At 39.2% G+C, this 19,907-nt stretch overlaps 4 protein-coding genes across 4 annotated transcripts; 2 read left to right on the top strand and 2 right to left on the bottom strand.

Moving 5' to 3' along the window:
* Positions 1–860: 860 nt before the first annotated feature.
* Positions 861–6,977, bottom strand: LOC135789940 (constitutive coactivator of PPAR-gamma-like protein 1 homolog). Its single transcript, XM_065300010.1, has 7 exons — positions 6,666–6,977; positions 5,982–6,255; positions 5,604–5,890; positions 3,925–5,550; positions 3,567–3,867; positions 3,060–3,505; positions 861–2,905 (listed from the first exon to the last, which is right to left on the bottom strand). Exons 2-7 carry the CDS (start codon positions 6,187–6,189, stop codon positions 2,816–2,818), a joined length of 2,958 nt encoding a protein of 985 aa, XP_065156082.1. The 5' UTR covers positions 6,190–6,255; positions 6,666–6,977; the 3' UTR covers positions 861–2,815.
* A 1,029-nt stretch (positions 6,978–8,006) lies between these two features.
* On the top strand, positions 8,007–13,404 carry LOC135803865 (CD63 antigen-like). Its single transcript, XM_065317582.1, has 5 exons — positions 8,007–8,161; positions 8,305–8,508; positions 11,342–11,530; positions 11,746–11,916; positions 11,984–13,404. Exons 2-5 carry the CDS (start codon positions 8,446–8,448, stop codon positions 12,266–12,268), a joined length of 708 nt encoding a protein of 235 aa, XP_065173654.1. The 5' UTR covers positions 8,007–8,161; positions 8,305–8,445; the 3' UTR covers positions 12,269–13,404.
* Positions 13,405–13,463: 59 nt separating this feature from the next.
* On the bottom strand, positions 13,464–16,344 carry LOC135803864 (sorting nexin-29). The gene is given in 7 exon segments (XM_065317581.1): positions 13,464–13,758; positions 13,761–13,771; positions 13,915–14,042; positions 14,111–15,177; positions 15,233–15,478; positions 15,548–15,792; positions 15,983–16,344. Coding segments are annotated over 7 exon segments (1,806 nt in total). The 5' UTR covers positions 16,012–16,344; the 3' UTR covers positions 13,464–13,678.
* Positions 16,345–17,224: 880 nt separating this feature from the next.
* LOC135789574 (uncharacterized) lies at positions 17,225–19,868 on the top strand. Its single transcript, XM_065299485.1, has 6 exons — positions 17,225–17,566; positions 17,659–17,756; positions 17,995–18,135; positions 18,192–18,505; positions 18,606–18,835; positions 18,892–19,868. The coding sequence occupies exons 1-6, from the start codon at positions 17,479–17,481 to the stop codon at positions 19,014–19,016; spliced, it is 996 nt and encodes a 331-aa protein (XP_065155557.1). The 5' UTR covers positions 17,225–17,478; the 3' UTR covers positions 19,017–19,868.
* Positions 19,869–19,907: the final 39 nt, after the last annotated feature.

The following is a 19,907-nucleotide window of genomic DNA, read 5'->3' as shown; positions in this document are numbered from 1 at the left end:
CAAACAGAAAGCATTTATTGCTTAATTTGGGTTGATTTTCATTAGAAGCAGTTATGGTTAGTTTATCCAGATAGTAAAATAACTTATTAAGTTTTGCTATGTTTTTATATGTGTTTAAAGTGAGGTGATCAGCCAATATCAATATTATAATCAATTCCCCAATTAATAAAAATGGTGTTGTGGGTTCTTCAATAGGCACTTCCGCGAATTGTCGACATATGCTCCAAATAGATAGTATTACTATCAAAATGGCGAACTTAACTGGATTTGTATTGAAAGTTGCCGTTTTGTCATTGTAACAAGGAAATATCAACATGGACGACAGCCATTTCTTTAGATATGTCACACTTGCTGCGGTATTCATTTTTTATGTTTTGTCTTCACCATCATCTGCCACAACACTGTTTGTTAGCAGTAGAAATGAATGATAATGCGCATCGTTAGAATTCTAATGGGTGTGTTGTTTAGTGAACAAACAAAATTAGTATAATTAAATGAGGCTAAATTACAATTTAAACAATATACGCGTTAATGTCGAAGATGTTGATCATTAATTCAATGAATTTTAATTGCTTCTACTTATATTATCTAATTTTGTGCGTTGGTATTGTTTATTAAGCAATTGTTTTAGTATATAATACACCCCAGAATGTGTATAGTTTGACCAGTACCATTTTTTTCACGTTTCACGTATAGAAAGTTGCATAATCACGGCGTGATGAAATTGCATTCTCCATTAATGCAATTACATAAGAATTATACAGGAATCATCACTACTCTATTGTTCACTGGCTATTTACTTACCCATTCATGTGATTTGCAATCTAGTTCTCCATGCCTACAATAATAAAACATGCATGTTTAGGCATATCCGATGCTTTTATTCTGTTCGTTTTTTTTCCATCATTTAGGCAAAAATACAGGAATACATAAGAATCGTATTATTTCCCCTTCATGCGTCTGTTGCAGTTGTTATTATGATTCAAAGTTGTAAACATTAACCAGATTTAAAAGTGTGGGCCTAAATTTTTACATTTTTTACGGTATACCGGGTGTGGCCGAAAACTATGACTCATTCTGGACTCGTTATTTTAGCGATATACAAATACATATGTCGAATTACTATTGAGAAGAGATTATTCATACAATATTGATTATTACACACATAAAATAAGAAATAAGAGATACAACATATAGTTACTTTTTTTTGCTTCACATGATTTTCTTTTCTTGTTTTGAATAAATAGAAGTAATGCGTAAATATACCCAACCAGGAATAACCGGAAAAGTTTCTTTTCTTGCTTCATTATTTGAATATTTGTATTTTTATTGTGAATTAAGTGCCGAGCTAAGATGGCAAGGCGGCCATCTTGTTTCTGAAACCGCCTTGCCAGTTTTGAAGCTAATCTTTCACCAAAAAATCAATTTTCCCTCCTCGTACGAGGGAAAACAATCGAATGTGTACTATGAATACATCTTTATTTGTGTTTGCTTGCAAGTTTATTCATTTTTAATCTTTAAGAAAGTCTAATTGAAACTTTTGAGTTCTGTTTTGCTTGCAAAGTCATTTTCACTACGTCGAGAGGCGATTAAATATAGAATGCAACGATTGAATTGTTTTCCATTTTTTTTAGTTTTTCATCAAGTTCGCTTTAAATCAGTTTTAAGATTCAGGTGCAACAACCATTTTGGTATCATAAATTTCAGTTTCGTCATGAAACAAACAAGATTCAAGTTGAAGATCTTTTGTTCCAAAGTTAGGTTATTAAATAGTTTCTGTTGTTGTTAGTTATTTGTTTTCTATATATGTATAGGTATTTGTCGAATTTCGTGTGTTTGCTGTTTCTGCTGGCTGTATGTATTCCTTGGCGCCTTGCGGTGCCCGCATTTGCAGTTTGTTCTTTCGTCGTCGTTCGAGCGGGGCCTCCGTCCATTTTGTAGGTGATGCACGTCGTTTAAAAAGCAATGCTCGGTCCAACGCCGGACATCGTCGCCGCCATCACCCAACACCGGAGGCCCACGCAGTGTGTCAACCGATGTATATAAATATCATAAATATAAATCACAGCAGCGACTGACGTGATAGCTCAGTCGTTATTTTTTTTTTATATAATTATTAACACTCGTAACAAATATAGAAAAATATACATATTCGCTTTGCTCTCCAACACCACACGTCTGCATAGTTGTTATCAGATCAGATCGAATAATAATTTTCATTTGTGTCTCGTGAATGTATGGATGCCGTCGCCGGAGAGCAGCCGGAGCCACAAACACGTAGTAGTAAAATATTGGTAACAGTCGTTTTGGTCATAAATCGCACTTGGTTTTAGTCTCGCCTGCGCGTCGAGAAAGCAGCACCATCTTCATATCGTCTAACCATTAATCAACAATCGTATTGTTATCATTTATCATCATCACGTAATAATCGAGCAATAAACTTAAAACGTAAAGTAAACTCACGGCGCACGCGTCGTCCAAAAGTCAAATTAAAGCCAATGATAATACAAGATTAGTCAAAATTCAAGAAATTATTTTAGAACGAAAGAATTATTAAAACTTAAAAACAATGAGGGGGCAGGCGGAGGGGTACTGTGGGTCACAAAGCGGCGTGGCATGGGCGTGTACTCATCAGACGGCCGGGCCGTCGCCCTGCCCATGATGTTCGGTCTTCACTTCTTCACACGCAGCGGCAAGCGATTCACTGCGGGATGGGAGGATAACACACGCAAAGTTAATTACATTACTGCGCAGCCAATAGGCGTAACTCTGCGATGTGAGCGCACTCTAAGTTGTTGAAGAGATTGTGTGTGGCTTACCCGTCGTCGGCGGCCTTGTTCGTCTTGCCGCCGCTCCGCGCGTTGGCCGCTCGCTGCCTATTCGCCGCCCGTTTCTTACCGCTGGACTGCGCATGGGACATAAAACACGAATTATATAAATACTATGTACAAACCACTCTCCCAGTTGATTTTTGGGAGTGGATGAGTGTTGTCGAGTAGAGTTGAGTGGTGATGGTGGAGGGTGGTGGTTGGTGTGATGAGAAATCATTGAAACCATACAGTGTTCTTCTTGTGCCCAACCGGGTAAGTGGGTGGGCCCGCCTTGCGTGGGCGGTATGAGTTGGAACTGCCGCCAGTTACGCCGCCACTGCCTCCGCCGCGCGGTTGACTGTGATTGTACTGTTGGTGCTGGTGGTGTTGCGCGCCCTGTTGCTGCTGTTGTTGGTGGTAGTTGCCTTGCGGTGCGCTGCGGCCATTGCGGTTATTCTGATAACCGCCGTTATTACCATTGCCGCCACCGCCGCCCAGATGCATTTGCTGGGGATATTGCTGGCGGGAGTTTTGATAACCGTAGTTTGCGCCCCAGGATCCTACAACTACGCCGGCAATTTGTAGCTGGCCGCCGCGTGATTGTATTGGGCGATGGCGGTGGCTGCCTGAGCCACGTGTTGATGGCAGTGCCATGGCTGGGAGACAGTTTGGTGGTGGCATTCCACGAATATGACCTAAATAATATAAATCATTACGGTTTTTGTTTGAGATTATAGAAGAATTGAGATTGTAAACCTGTAAAATGTTGTAATGGGACTTTGGCAAACTTAGGATCCAGGCCTTCCAGTATAGCCTTACGCATGCGCTCAACTTTAACCACCCTGTCAATGTGATTCTCGCAGAGATCCAGCAGAGTTTTCGCCTGAGTAGCTCGAGTTAATGTATGATGGAATAATTTCCCATCGAAATACAACCATGGGCAGCACATGAGCCATGGTAATGGTGCACCGCACGCATCATTGGCCAGTAGGGTCATTTCCACGCCTTGCATAAACACAGCTGCCAATTGCACACCGCGACTAGTCACCACATTCAACTGCAATTTAATCAAATCAATCATTTAATCATAACTTTTTATTATTTATTCACTCACCGTTAATTCTTGTAAATACTGAGTGTTCATGAGATCAGGAATGAAAGCCTGTGCCAAGAAGACATCCAACTCTGCCCGACGCAAAATCGCCTTCTCCAGAGACATGATATACCGCAGCACACACGCCATAACAAGCATATGCTGCGGCACGTACGCGGTGTTCAAAATCAGCGGAGTATCCGCACTCAAACACGATAATAACGCACGCATGCGCCGTCTTTTATCATCCACAGCCGATCCAAACCAAAGACGATGCAACGTCGGCACAGCCCACGGTAGTGGCACTGCTTTTACCTCCTCAGCGTGTTGATACGGATTACTGCGGCTATACGCCCATTCTTTAACAACCACATCTGGAGGCGGTGCATTATCAGGCACCTCCTTCGCCTCTTTTTTCTTTGCATGCACATAGCGATGATGATGCAAATTAAAAAGTACTGCGTAAACACGCTGTCGTAACGGTTGATAAATCTCATGCACCGGTGGAAACTCACGATTTGCTTCGTCTTCCATCACACACGGCAGTCGTACCTCTTTGGTGGTCAACACATGCAACAACCAAGGAGTCATGAGACCTTTCTGATGACGAGAAGTCGCCGTGCGCAGCACTTCAGATGATACATTAACATTGATCACCGACTGGCTATTTTGTACGGGAGCGCAGTTAGAGGAAGCAGGTGTGATCGGAATGAGTGGAGGTGCTTCGGGACTGGCTGGTTCAGCCAGGGGCGAATCCTGCGCGGAGCTGTTCGTGGGCGAACTGACTAGACCGGTGCCACCGTTCGAGTGGCCATTAAACCTGGAGGTGTCCGAAGTGGGCGGTGAATCTTCACAGGCGACTACTTCTGCTTGATCAGCGCTGATGATATCCGACGCAGACGCGAGTATCTGATTCACTGTCGCGAGGTTGTAATTCTTAAGCGACTCTTGTTCCTGTTCTGTAGTCTCCGAAGCGAAACCAGAGGTGTCCAACTCCACTGTTTCGACAACCTCCTCCTTGATTGTCACATTATTGGTCGGTGTTTCTACCATTGTCTCCACAACCTCGCTGATCTTTTCCACCTTTGGTGGCGTAGTGGACTTTAAACTCTTACCGCGATAATTTGTTGAATGCGAATTGTTGTTCTTCCCATTAAGGAAGCCCAGGCGCTTACCGTTCAAATAATACGAGACGGAATGTTTAAAAGTGTCGCCGCGTTGTGAATTCTCGCCGAAAACGGCGACCGCAAGTGCGTCCATGTCCTGGACGCTTGGCAGAGTGCGGACGTACTCGGCAAGCAACTTAATAGCGGTCTCACCTTGCATCTTTTCGTCATCCTTACCGAATTTACCGAGGACGCGTTTATGAATATCTTGCAGCTCGGCTTCCGGCATGAGAAAGTTACCGAGCAAGGCGGCGAGTATGCACAATTGGTCGGTTTGTAGTTGGAGATGCTTAGCCATCACAGAGACCATGTACTCCTTCGTTTCCAGCGAGCCTTTGTAGGTGAGCTTCAGGTGCTCTGAGGAGAAGTAGCGCGAAGGATCAAGGACTGCGTACTCGGCGTCGTCGGCCAAGAGGCCATGGAAGTCAAACTCCTGGCAGTACGCCATCACTTCCTGGTGATGATCCACAGTCGTGCACATCTAAAACAACATTTTAAAATCATAGTTATTAAATAAAATTATTTGCTACATACAACAGTGATTCCTAAATGTCGCAGGGCCATGCGTAGAGCAGTTCGTAGACAAATCGGCGCAGTCCACCAGATCTTCGGTGGCGGTGTGGCTTTTGTTGAAATATGCTTCAGGACCATTCCGACACGTTGTCTGACTGTAGCCTGTTCGGCGATCCATTCGTCCATGCGAGAATTCTCCACACTTCCATTGAAAACAGCAGTGAACTCAATGTTGCCATGTTCAATTGCTTCAGTCAACAGGCTGAGGAATTGATACATTCTGTTCCATTGCCCACCACAAGCCCAATCTTTAAAATATTAATTTTTCTTTATTTAAAGCACTTACAGGCTAAATTCTACAATCAAATTTATGTAAAATTTCATTTTATGTCTTCTCACCTGAATAATATCCACCATACAAACGATCCAAGCAATTCTCAGCATCAATCACCAATCGTAATTTATTCCCACCCATTGGCTGTCGCATTTTCCTGTTAGTGGGTCGCTGATGCATGATATTCCTCGCGATTTTCAGCAGATCCACTGACACTGCACCACCTTCCAAGGCAGGGCTCTCAAGGAAAGCCTGAAGGTCCTGCAGTCCCATGTTTGCGTCTCGCTTCCGCACTTTATTTGTACAATCAATATCTTAATCACTGCTTGAAGAAATCATCTGCAATATAAATAAAAATATAGCAATCATTGCCAGTTGTAGAGCAATAAAAGGATGGCAGCCAATTAACTCCTCGCGAAGGGGACACACACGAAATAAAATAGTTCAATATGATTAACGCTGATTACAAATTGATTTACCCGCAGTTATACTGTGCGATGCATGAATAAACAAAAATTAATCTCACTTGACAGCACAGTTTAATCCTGTTCCATTAAAAGATGAAATTTAAAGGCGGTGCGTGGGATTGTGTTTAATATTTTTCGATTTGTCGTGTGTATTGCAATTTCCATGCATATTTTGTTTTCGCACTGTGTCGGCAAATGGCGGCCTGACTCAACCGCACAGCGATAGATCGCGAACGGATTTTCGCACACGGCGACAATTGCACGCAGTGTCAACGCACTTACCGCATAGTGCCGGGTCTCGCCGACATCGCCAAGTTGATAATATCCTCGTAGGCCGTGCGGGCTTCCTTCTAGGCCCGTGCGTGTCGATTGCCGGCAGCGCGACGCAGCAATGGCATAATAAACACTCTCGCATACAGCGCAAGATTCGTCCGCAAACAAATTATCACAGTCGCAGGTGAATATCTCGCGCGGAGGCACTATCAGTCGAAGGCAGGAGCTGGAGAGAAGCGCATTGTATATCGTCGGCGGCGGCAGCGGCGCGAACGAGCGGTCGACGGAGTTGCTCCGCACGGACGCGTGAGCCGAATGTTTTCGCCGGAAGTGGAAAGTGGAAAGATCAGCGCTGCGCAAGACGCCAAGGAGGGGAAAAGCATGACAGCCGGAAACAAGATTTAAATTATTTGTTATAAATTTATAAATACTATTGATATAAAATGTTAAACAATTTTAAAATATATTCAAGTTAATTATAAACTTAAACTTTTTTGATTTAGGTTACAAAATATGGATTTTAAACTAAAAATACATAAAAACTTCAAGAAAACAGAATGGTTTTGTGTAGAGGGCGCTGCAAATCGTCAACTGGCGATTCAACACGAAGTTGCGTGATGCTTGTTTAAATTTATTCGATTGTTTATGTATTGTTATACGTATCTAACTCACATTAATTTAATTGTTGTTTTAATTTTTATAATATAGAGCTTTTTATAATAATTTATTCAATCAAACATAATTAAAATACTTTCATAATAGTTTTATTTGGCCTATTTTGTAAGATTAAAATAGATTCGATTCTTTTTATTATATTTTATTTTAAGCACTCGTGGGACGCCTACACACGCTTACAATAACACTCTTCTCTTCAGCACACAAGTTTCAAATAAATCTATTGATTTTTCTTAATATTTCTTGTGAAAAACACTAAATAATATTTAACAAATCTTACTTTTGTGCATATTCCTAGTTTAGTGCATGTTAAGTTGCCTATGCTGTGATATATTATAAATGCACCTTACTCATTGTGTGCATTTGTTTCATACAAACTCTTCCATTTTTAATTTTAGTTATACTTCGGCGACGACAAGTAATTATAGTGCCCGGACTGCAATTACGAGTGCAACGACTGGAACTCACTGTCTTCGGTCGTCCTAACAACACTTAATCCAAGAATACAAACATTTTCATGAAAGTTAACACATTGTAATTTGCGAAACTAAAAGAAGTGAAAATAAAAACGGTATCCAGGGGTTGTTACTGTGAGGGCGCCACTGTAGCCCAACGAAACAAAGTAAAGCGAGTACAACTCAACAAAACTGCCACAAGAGAAACGAAGATACCCGATGTGAACAGAAGAGAAACGAAGAGAAAACTGGCATTGCAGTTCGCTTACTCCGCTTGCTTGCTCAGTTAGTGCCCGACTGCGCTGTTTGCAGGTTGTTCTACTCCTACGAATCGACGATATCACCTCTCGGTGGACTGCTAGCTGCTGTTAAACGGTAATCATAACAAAAACCCACGCACAATACAAACGCGCTGCGACGACGAGTCACAATACCAACAATTGCTCCCAGTGCCCCGGCAAAGGAGCATATTGTCCGAGTTTTATTTAATATCGTGTGTATGTTGTTTAATTTCGTAGGAATTGGTGCAACAGCGTACGGCGGCGTTCGGTCTTAATTGATTTTGTGCGGAGCGCACCGAGCACACCGAATTTCAGCGTGCGTCGAACGTGAAGAGATTCGAGAAGCTTTCGTGGAGGAGATCCGACCCGAGCAGCAAAATGGTGTCCGGCGGGATGAACTGCGTCAAATACCTGCTCTTCTGCTTCAATTTATTATTCGCGGTGAGTGCAAACGCATGCATTACCGTTATTATTACACCTGGGGGGATTTTACAATGGGAAACATAACTTTGACTTTAACAATACATAAACAAAACAAATGCACATCATGACACATTTTTACATTTTCTACAATATTTCTTGGTAAACACATTTTTTTGTCACCAAGTGATAACAAACAAGTGTTGTAGTTATTTTCGGACACACTGATTCACCTGGCGTTTTATTTGTTTTTCTTCTTATCTCATTTTCTTGAATGTACAGACAAACAAGAAAACAAGCGATTATCTTGACTTCATCAGAGTCTATACAGTTAATGATAAAGTGTTATTAATAAACACTGCTTGGTCTTTCAGTGCAAATGCAATATTTTAAATAAAACGCAATAAACCAGCAAATTTTGATGTCTAGACATTAAAGTTCACTTGTAATCATGCGCAGATGTCCAATTTTGTTTTGTTTTTAAAAATAAACAAACAATTCCCAGCGTAGCAATATCACACAACTACACAGTGGAAATTAAACCGACTGGTCTTTGTCTTGCCAATTAGTACACTCATTGTTGTAGTCGGATGATATTGATTTCTAAAACTTGATATATTGGCAATAAAATTGCATATAATGTGCATGGCGGCGATATGGTGTTATTGGTCGTTAGGTTTATTTATTTTAAAAATCGATTAATGCCGCGACGCAGTTCGTAGTTTATGTCGGTATACATCCTGGGCTTCCTGGGGTAGTTTCGAGGGCTATGTTACCGGAACAAGTTATTATGATTCAAGGTGACATCCTGTGAGCGGAACGCTTGTCTGATTCAATAAATTGTAATGTTGTTTACGTAAATGTAGGAGTTTTTAAGCAAACAGTACTGATTCACCTGTAGAATAATAATATACATCAATTTATCATCATTTGGCAAAAACACATCCGGATGTGGTACTGTACAAGGACAATGCATTAAAAATTAAATAACGAAATAAGCAAATTCATGTTTGTATTGAAAAAATTTAAGTTATTGACATTTGACAGTTGACACATGTCAAACTCTAACCAAAAAATTTAATTCAGGGTTAATTCATCAGCTGTTATAGATGGCGCTGTAAACCTTTTTAAAGTAGGCCAGACTGGTTTATACGCTCGCAAAACAAATCCCTACGAGTACTAATATTATAAATGCGAAGGTCCTGATGTTTGTTACACTTTCACGCAAAAACTACTTAACCGATCATCATGAAAATTTGTACACATATTCTTAGTGGTCTCCGAATGGTTATAGGCTACTTTTTATTTAATTCAATAATTCCTCTGCATCTGGCTATTTGACTACTTTAACGCCATCTAGCATTCCAGCAATGAAGCTCAAACCTAAGTACTATAGTACCATCACACTGTATTATCACACTGTATTACCGACAGCTACGTCAACATCAAATCCAATTGACTACACTATGGAGACTGTACACTATACTTCCATAGACTATACTTTCAGCCATTTTAAACCTCCCGCCATTCTACTTCATTGTTACTTCTTCTGTGACCTCAGACGCGTACGGAAGCAACTTCATTATTTTAGATATTCGCGTTTATAGTGAACCAATAAAGAATATAGAATAATTTCCTAGAACAATGGCAGATTTAAAAACATAACCTTGCCCAAAAAGCAGAGACTATAATATAGATTAAATTCCGCAAAAATTTAAACAAATCGATTTGAATTTTGCCTTTATACTGAAAATTTTATTGCAAAAAATATATTACAAGGGTGGTAATCATCATTCCGTCCTTAATTATCCACACATCAGGCATATTTATCGATGTTAATAATGAATAATTAAGAAGTCGAAGACGTAACATGGATGCGAGTCCACTGGCTACCCACAATTATTAATTATGCATTGATTCACATCCACCAGCAACAGTTACGCTTGTCGGTTGCACTTTTGTCCTAATCACACGTACGTGTAGTACAAAAGTAGTACAAAAGAGCAAGGAAAAGAATACATCGTGTCTACGACAGGTGGGCAGTGGAAATGTGGGTCACGTTTGTGGGCTTTCGTGGTTTCCATGTTTGAATCGTGAAAATAGGCTGGAAAATCGGCCACGATTTAATATTAATATGTATTGATAGTAATTTCCGTTCGGAATATGTCGGTGGAGCTCTCGTGATTTTTATAACTCAATTTACAAGCAATGTGATGCAATGTGCTGCAATACACGCAGTAGTTAAGCAGTTAGTTCATGGCAATCAACATTGTTATCGCAAAATAACAGAGATTTTGCTATCGCTGCGTGAATAGCCAGTTAAATACAATGAATTCCTATATGAGGCTGAAAACTTGATGCAATTTTAATTTTATCGCGGGGGAACAATGAGTTATAGTTGAATTTTTACAAATAAGTACATATAAATTATGTTTTTACTAAAGTGTTATCGATTAACACATTTCTATTTGTATTTAATTAATTGAAATCCAAAAAATAAATTTTAATGTTAAATCAACGAAAAAATCATCGACGCATGCGCGAATTTTGGTGTGTCAATGCATTTGCTCAACGTTTATAGTGTTTATACTTCCATTAAGTTCCACTAGAGGGCCTAATTTCGAAAATATGTGAAATATGTCTTTTGTGTCACTAAAGTTGCTACGCTCTGATACAACTGATTCACTTACTAAATATTTCATCGTACGATATTAATAAACAAAAATTAGTTTTGCAAAGTTCCAAACATATTCTCATAATACACATAAGCTATAATTTGATAAATCACTTTAAAACTTTAAATCATGACCTTTTCAGTGAAATTTCTATAAAACTGTGATAAATTTGATTACAGATTTCTGGAATCGCCATCTTTACCGTGGGTTTAATCATCCACACCGCATACTATCACTACTCGGAATTCGTAGATCCTAGTTTCGCCTCCGCACCAATTGTGCTTATCATCGTGGGCGTTATCGTCTTCGTGGTGGCATTCTTCGGCTGTTGCGGCGCAGTCAAAGAGAACCACTGCATGATTATCACCGTGAGTAATAAATTCAACTCATTGAACATTTTATTTCATTTTTTTTAAATTTAAAATGTTTACAGTTTGACAAAACAATCTTAAACAAAGGTAGAATGTTTTCAAGTGCCGACATTTAACGTGTTTTATTGTTATTGTTGATTTTTGTGTATTAACACGTTAAAATTTACCTGTTTAATCAATAATTGTTAATAATATTATTTGGTTAAATGCAGTTTGCAGCACTTTTACTCATCATCTTCACCATCGAGCTGGCAGCCGGGCTTGCAGGTTACGCTCGCCGCTCCGACGTCGAGGAAATGCTCGAGAACCGCCTCAACAAGAGCATGCAAGAGTACTACAGCAAGCGCGACGTTGAGAAGTCATGGAACATCATGCAACACGAGGTAATACGACACCCACAAACAAATTAATCAATTAAATCTTCTAATTAACTGCGTCCTTTGTTTCTAGATGAAGTGCTGCGGGATGAATGGACCGTCCGACTGGCACAATATCACGCATAATAATACCTTGCCGTACACGTGCTGCCCGGACACGCAAAACGACGGCACGTGCACGATGAATACGCTCAACATGTACAAGACTTCTTGCTTGGAGCGCCTGCGCGAAACACTCATCAACTACGCGTCGATTATCGGTGCGGTTGGTTGCGGCGTTGCGCTTGTACAAATCGTCGGCGTTATCTTCTCTTGCTGCTTGGCACGCAGCATTCGGAAGGAATACGAAACGGTGTGAATCACCGATGAGATACTCGCGCAACTACTCTAATTTTTTATCCACACAATTTAATTTGACTGTTTTAAAGATTTCAAAGTTAAAATTTGTAGTTTTTAAGGTTATGTTTAAAGTTTGTTGCACTTTTTCTAATTGTTTATATTTCTAATCTAATTTATTTCGTGGCGTTTGAAGTTGAAGTTGATTATAAAGTGTAGCGCGCACTTAGAGTCCATTTAAATGTGATTTGTACTGATTTGCACGGATTTCACAAATTGGTTTGCGACTGATTTTTTTATTATGAAGTAAAAAAGCAAAATGCACTACGCACTGACGAATAGAAAGTGAACAAAAGCCAAACACTAACAAAATTGAGTCAATATATCAACAAGTCGATGAAAAAAGAATAATAATGTTTACATTAACAAACAAATGTTTCTGTAAACGGTTTGTATCGACTTGTGTGAACTGAAAAACATAAAAAAACACTGAAGCGACTTTTGTATACAATTTAACTGTTAGCGCAGAACTTTGCATTTAATATTCATTAGATATTTCGATTTTCAAGCAATACTAATTTACTCTTTAAGTTCTCAACTCGACGAAATACTTAGAAATGCAAATACAGGTAGTTACCTTCTTGTAGAATAAATAAAATGTCACCAAAATATAGGAAATACCAAATAGCGATGAGCAAAACCATAATATTAGCACGTGAAACATTGAAATATTACTAGCACTCAAAGAGTTATTCATGAATAATCGATTAATGTGTCATCTCAAATATAATCATATAACTTTAATAATAAGGCTAAGAAGACCACACCCCTACACAACACATTTACAGTGTGCTCATGTGGAAGTCAAGACCAAATTTTGAAGAATTTTTAGCGTAGCGTTAAGATTTAAAAGCGTAGAAGCCAACCATACTTAAGGAAACAACAAGTGGCACAAAATATCAGAAATATTGCGATTGAAACATGAGAATATGAAATAGATCCTTTTGGTGCTTATAAGATGCGAAAAATATATATCAATGTGTTATGATTTCATTACAGGAATGTAATCTTTGGAATCAAATTACATTTGAGTTATTGATGTTATATATTACTATAAATGTGTTTGAAATAAAAGAATAAAACCCTGTCTAATCGAAACATGGGTTATCCTTGAGGATATCGCATCACATGAAAGTATTGAGTTAATATGCGGTTGGTTTATGTTCATATAAGCATCTTTTTATTTGTTACACTTTTTAAAAATTATTCTTTACGATAGTTGGGTTTTGTATAGTTTCAATAGATCATTCTTCTTATAGGGTAATTATAAATATAAATATCATCACTTCAATCACGCAGCGGTAGTAATAGAGTAAATATAAATAAAATTTGCGTTCACTTACAAATTGTAGGAAATAATCATAAAATAACATCAAAGGCCGGTGTAATGGCTTTCTGTAGAGGGCGCTGGCGGCGCGCTACGTCGTGAAGCAAACAAACCACGTTTTTGGGGTCCTTTTGCTCCCTGTGAAGAGAAAATCACAAAAATTATAAAAATTTTAAACATTTATCACTTTTGACAAGTTGACGTTTACTGAATATTGTTTTGTGATTGTTTTGGTAACTTTTAAGGTTATTATTTTCTTTGTGATTTAATTGTGAACTTACTTAAAGAATGCCAAATGTTGTTCCAGCAAAAACCGACTATTGCACTGCGATAACTCCGGCCAGTGTCCCAATATTCGTCGAAGATAAGTCTGCAAGCGTTTTCTTCGGTCTTCCACCAAAGAAGAATCCTACAAACCAAAAAACAAATTTATTTCAAACCAAACTGTCACGTGAAACAAAATGGCGGAACACTCACCTTGTTACCTATACTTTTCTTCGGTGGAAAATCAAACCCACGCACAGCGGGATCCAACTTCTTCAAATCCGAATGCAACGCGTGGAACTGCGCATATCGCCGATAAATATTCCACTCATCAGCGCCAGCTCGCAGAAATATCTGATAAACATGATGTGCTTCTGACCCGCTGCCAGTCAAGAACGCACTGGGTATCCAGACGTTCACGCAACTGCCACCATCTTCGATGTCGTCCATTGGACCACGTAACTCCATCAATTCATTCTTCAACTTCTCAACTAAACTCTCCTTTTGACAGAGCGCTTGTTGCAGCACGACATTAAAATCCATCAACTCCGCATGCATTTCAGCAACTTGCACCAGTTTCCGCTCGAATAACTTCGCCTCGCTTTTATAATCAGGCGAAGATGGATCAGCGCCATCTTGTGAATCATTCAACGTTTTCACAGCATCCATGTAATTCTTTAATTGCTCTTTGAGATTATCATTCTCTTTGGTCAATAGAGCAACGCGTTCGTTTAACTTCGCGGTGGTCTCGAGATTCTTCGCTTCTACAACACCCAAGAGGGCGCTGACATCAGCAGGCACCTCAATCATTCCCTCACATTCTTGGTTATTGAAATTCACACTATGCTCAACACTGATTGGTGTAAGCTCGCCAATGTTTGGCTCTAGCGGAGTCAAAGTGCCTTCGAGTTTAGTCGGATACTTATCACGACTGCCACTGGTTTCAACGCTTAACTTACGCACCAAATGTGTAGGCGGAGCATGATCAGCCGTCCCACTGGAACTGCTGCTGGGCGTATCACTGTACGTACTGCGCATGTCTTCGTCCATTTCGGGTGCGAGTTGATTGAGGTTGGGTTTTATCACAGCAGGTTTCTCAATATCGTCGTCGTCGAATGATATTATTGTTGCAATCTTGCGCTTCTTTTTATCTTTGTTTAATTTATCTATGATTGGCGCCTCAATGATGGGTTCCACTTTTATTTTTTCACTTTTGTGTGATGATGAAGAGTTAAATTCAGGTTTGTCGATGCTTATTGCAAACAAAATCGACCCTAATCCTGAAAATTAACAAATTTAGTTACATATTCATTGATTTAGTTTGTTTAAAGGTACCTGCGGCCATGTTTGGCAGCAAATTATTGTTCTCGTCATCGCTGAGCAGTGCCCACGGCTCGTAATACGTCTGCAGGAGTTTCTTGTTCCCTAAAATGATATGAAAATATCGCTCTAGTGAGCGTTCATTGAGTGTTGAGCGAATCCACGCTTTGCCACGTCCCGTATCCGTCCAGATATGTTTCAGTGCATCATAACGCTCTTTATCATGATGTGTTAGATGCTTTTTTATAAAGGGCCAAAAGGCTAGAATAAAACAAGTTATTAGTATCATTTTTTGTTGTGTTAGCGTAGTTTTTTATGCTAGTTACATACATAAATGGTCGTTTGTTAATGATAATGAATTGGCAACAATCTCGACAATGTCAGCCACCTGCTTCACGCCACTAATTTGTTTCGCCGCGTTCTCGGCGGGTTTCACCTTGAGACCATGTAGGAAAACGGCCTCCAGGCTGTTGCATAAACACGCGACGCAGGTATCGAATTCGGTGGCTAGCTCAGTTTTGCCACCATAGCGTTTTTGGCACTCTTGGACGCTCTCAAGCAGACGATTTAATAACCTGCAATCAACATTTTCAAATTGAGTTTTAATATGAACGCAAAAAACGATATTAACTATTCATAGCCAAATGTTATTTACCAAATGTGTGCATAAATAGATGCGCAATTAATCTTTTATTAGATATTGCTCATTGACCAGACTAATTAATTAATAATAATATTATAAAATAAAACTTATTATTTCTTCACCTGTTGGAATTTTCTTGCTGTGAAGACATCAGTACATCTCGCGCACTAGTGCCTCAGTTCACTTCCGATAGTTGGCACTTATCTCAATTTGCAAATACGTCGTTTTGTGTTCGTCTTTTGTTTAGAATTAATACTTGTTTTTGTTGCAATTTTTATATCGTTCTATTGTGTTGCGGAGGCATTCTGCTGCAGGGGATACGATAACGAAATGTTGTAATGTCGTGAATTATCTGTGGCGGCGGATGTGCACGCTGCGTTTCTTTATTATCTCCGCGTGTAACGTGTTACCGCGATAATAATTGAACAAAAAATAATTACAAATGACAAACGCGCGAGCAGCTAGCAGCCAGGCAAAATCGAGTAGAGCATGTGATGTCAAATGGTAAATTTCATTGTTATAGAGGATGAAGGTAACAAGATAGTTATGGTTTTAAATGTTTGATAAGTTTTACGTTAGTTGTTACAGGGTTAATTTTAGTCTTTTCAAAAATATATTGTTTATGTGACTATTGCAATTCTTAAAACTAATAGAAGTTAATAGTTGTTTGTTTATCATAGTTTTAAAAAGTTTACTGTAGTATATTGCATTGCCCTGTACATGCAGTTTATATCTTGAATATAGGCAACCCAACATTCGCGTGTATACAATGGTTCTTTTGAAACATGAGTTTATTTTCTTAAATTTTAAACAAACCAAACTCAATTTTGTTTATTTATATTTAATGTTTTTTATACATTTGAATATAATATTATTGCAAAACTAATATATAAAGCATTTAAAACAATATAATTTGTTTCTGATACACGAAATATTTTAAAATATAGCTTTGATTACATTTTGTATACATTGACATGTATGACATATTTTTGTAAAGCTTAACCTGCTATGTGAACATTAATTTATTTAAAGTTTACCTACAATTAACGTATGCAAAATAATCTTCCATTAAAATATAAAATTTTATGATTGCACTAGTGATAAATGGTAAAAATTTTATGAATAACTTTATTTTTTCTTTTATTTTTAAACAAGTGCGCACATTTTGTGAGTACCTAGCCTTAGAACTAAGCAACCATATTGGATTTTCGAAAACATAGGTGGGAGGTGCGTAAATCGCGTAGATTCGTAAAACAACGTAAACCTATGAAAAAAGACAGCGAAAACACAACGAAGCTGCCGCCCCGCCGGCTCCGCCGCTTGCCGCCCCCACCACACAGCTTGATTAGTTTCGTGTACGCCGCATATGTATGCGTGCCGTGTTTTTATGCGGTTTTTATGCGTGTGGTGTCACTGACTCCGCCGCCTTGCGTTCGCGATTAATCACGTCGAATCACGTTCATACGAACGCCGCACAGCGCGCAGCGGTGCCTTCGGCTGGGTGATGTTTATTTATGCGCGTACGTCGCGCACATCGGGCGTGTGACTGTGTGCGCTGTGTGTAGGAATTGTCGCTGGCGCTGAGCGTGCAACGGTGTGACGACGAGAGCGATAAACAATGTCGCAGGCGGTGCTGGACGCTGCGGACGCTACCATGTCGAGACTGCTGCGGCTCGCACAGAAATTCAACTGTTTTTATTTATCCGGTGAGTTATTACAACGCATGCAACTCGCATCACATTTGCAGCTGATTGCTAATTGTATTGATTGTGCCGATATTATAATTGTGTCATTTTAGGGTTCACGAGTGGAGAATGCAAGCCATTCATTGTTGAAGGCTTCCAAGTTGGTCTGGTGCGGCCTGATGTGATGAAACAGCTACTGCGATATCCTGAGGTAATTTCCTAAGTAAACATTTTCGATATTTTATGATTCCATCAATGTTAATCAGCAAAATCTTCAGATAGTTGGGAATCTAAAGCAAATATACTGATAAGTTGATCAAATAGTGATTATTACTTCGTGATAACTCTGATTTTACGCTCAGTTAACATAAAAACATGTAAACATGCTACTTTAGATTAAATTTCATTAATTTTATTAAAAATAAATTATTTACTTTGCAATTTTCTAGGTATTTTGCGTGTCATCCGGTTCGGTAGAGCTAAATCCGGCCTTCAGAGATTATGAGGAGCGTTCTAATAAAATTAATGAGGTGCTCAAGGAGTTGCGATCCGAAAATACATTCATCGCGTTGAAAGGATGGCGAGATGAGGTAATATCATATTTTTCGCATTTCAATTCAATAACTTATTAAATGTATTTTCGTAGTGTTACGAAGTACGAACCGAATTCAACGCGGCCAGTTTGCTGCGATTGGATCGTTCGGCTACGTGCCTGTTTGGTATTCGCAATTATGGCGTCGATATCAACGGCTACGTGAAACACCCGACGATGGGCTTGTGTTTATGGTTACAACAGAGATCGGCAACCAAACAAACATGGCCCGGCAAATGGGATAACATGGTCGGTGGCGGATTATCCGTGGGTCATGGGATTTTAGAAACGGCGCACAAAGAGGCGATGGAGGAGGCCTCGATTCCTTCAGATTTAATGCAGAATCTAATTAGTGCCGGCTGTGTTTCGTAAGTTAAAGTTAACTGTATACAAATACCATATACTTGACTCATTGGGTCATTGTATGTTGATTAGCACAATACTGTGAATTGTTTTGTTATGGTTTAGGTTTTATTTCGAGTCGGAGCGCGGCCTATTCCCCAACACCGAGTTCGTGTTCGATCTGGAACTTCCGCTGGATTTTGTGCCCAAGAATCAAGATGGCGAGGTGCAGCAGTTCGAGCTGCTGCCGGTAGGGCAATGTTTGGAGCGGATTTTTCTCTCCGACTATAAGACCACCAGTATTCCGGTCACCTTAGACTTTTTAATCAGGCATGGGCTAGTTTCACCAGAAAATGGTAAGTTTTACTTTTATTTTCGGCATCAATAGCCGCAATTTTGATTATGCTTACAGAGCCGTACTATACTAGAATCATAGAATTACTCCACGTGCCGTTGCAAAAGATCTACAGCAATGCGAAGACAACTGTCCACAAACAAAACGGACAGAGCATTATCGAGAACAACGTCGCGTCGTAGATAACCCGCGGTGGCGTGGATAATAAGATGGCGCTGCGTTGCGACTCAAATTAGGCAAACTTTTAAACAAAACTTTCAACTTGTAGAATTATACAATACGTATTCGTACCGCATATGTGTGTAACCGGAAGCGAGACAACATGGCGCCTTAATTTTTCAACATTTTTACCGAGAAAATCTAGCGAAGCATTCGGAAATTCTATACGTTTCTGGATGCGTGTTTTAATAGTCGATCGTAGCAAACAAAAGATAAGAGTTTTTGCAGTAGCATTCATAGGCCTAACACACACACACAATTACTATTTACACACATCATGATTTCGATTGATGATTTGGCTGTGAATTTGCAATTTCACTGATTTTCAATGATTTCCTGCTTTAAAACGAATTCAAAACATGTTTTTGGCAAGGCATTTTTTTTATACTTAAGTAGTACTTAGAAATATATTATAGAAACCGGTTTTACTCCATCGTATTGATACTTAATTAGGTAGAATTTTGATTATGTGCCCTAGTCTATTTTGTTTTGTCGTGGCATTTTAGCGCGCGAAGGCTGAACACGATGCGGAACACATTGATGATGTAAATATTCGGCTTGTATTCTAGTCTCGCCGTCGATATATACACGTCGGTTTTGCTCTAGGAGTCGCTTTTAAGATGGTTACATTCAGAACAAACAACAATCACAATCAATACAAAAAACTAAACTGATTTGTTGCTTGTTTATGATTGAATTTGACACATATTAAATCAGGCTTTGTTTGGTTTAGATGAATAAGGGGTTTAATTTTACAAACGTTTAAATATTAATTGATTATAAACCCCTTGAGGAAATAAAACGCGTTCTAATCATGTGTATACTAATATCTAATGCTTACTTCACACACACAC

This window comes from Atheta coriaria, unplaced genomic scaffold, assembly GCF_025399875.1.
Source record: "Atheta coriaria isolate IRGN ID8LTWV9N9 unplaced genomic scaffold, Caltech_Dcor_3.1 hic_scaffold_3_pilon, whole genome shotgun sequence".
In the NCBI taxonomy this organism is placed as follows: domain Eukaryota; kingdom Metazoa; phylum Arthropoda; class Insecta; order Coleoptera; family Staphylinidae; genus Dalotia; species Dalotia coriaria.
The sequence above is the reverse complement of the archived record's forward strand: the minus strand, read 5'-3'. Positions and strand labels throughout refer to the sequence as shown.

Coding starts and splice junctions, on each gene's coding strand:
- LOC135789940 (XM_065300010.1), bottom strand. CDS start 6,189: ATGGGACTGCAGGACCTTCAGGCTTTCCTTGAGAGCCCTGCCTTGGAA. Junction 5,551..5,603: donor GACATTTAGGAATCACTGTT/GTATGTAGCAAA, acceptor ATGTTGTTTTAG/ATGTGCACGACTGTGGATCA. Junction 2,906..3,059: donor TTGGGCACAAGAAGAACACT/GTATGGTTTCAA, acceptor TCCCATGCGCAG/TCCAGCGGTAAGAAACGGGC.
- LOC135803865 (XM_065317582.1), top strand. CDS start 8,446: ATGGTGTCCGGCGGGATGAACTGCGTCAAATACCTGCTCTTCTGCTTC. Junction 8,509..11,341: donor GCTTCAATTTATTATTCGCG/GTGAGTGCAAAC, acceptor ATTTGATTACAG/ATTTCTGGAATCGCCATCTT. Junction 11,917..11,983: donor GGAACATCATGCAACACGAG/GTAATACGACAC, acceptor CTTTGTTTCTAG/ATGAAGTGCTGCGGGATGAA.
- LOC135789574 (XM_065299485.1), top strand. CDS start 17,479: ATGTCGCAGGCGGTGCTGGACGCTGCGGACGCTACCATGTCGAGACTG. Junction 17,567..17,658: donor CAACTGTTTTTATTTATCCG/GTGAGTTATTAC, acceptor GTGTCATTTTAG/GGTTCACGAGTGGAGAATGC. Junction 17,757..17,994: donor AGCTACTGCGATATCCTGAG/GTAATTTCCTAA, acceptor GCAATTTTCTAG/GTATTTTGCGTGTCATCCGG.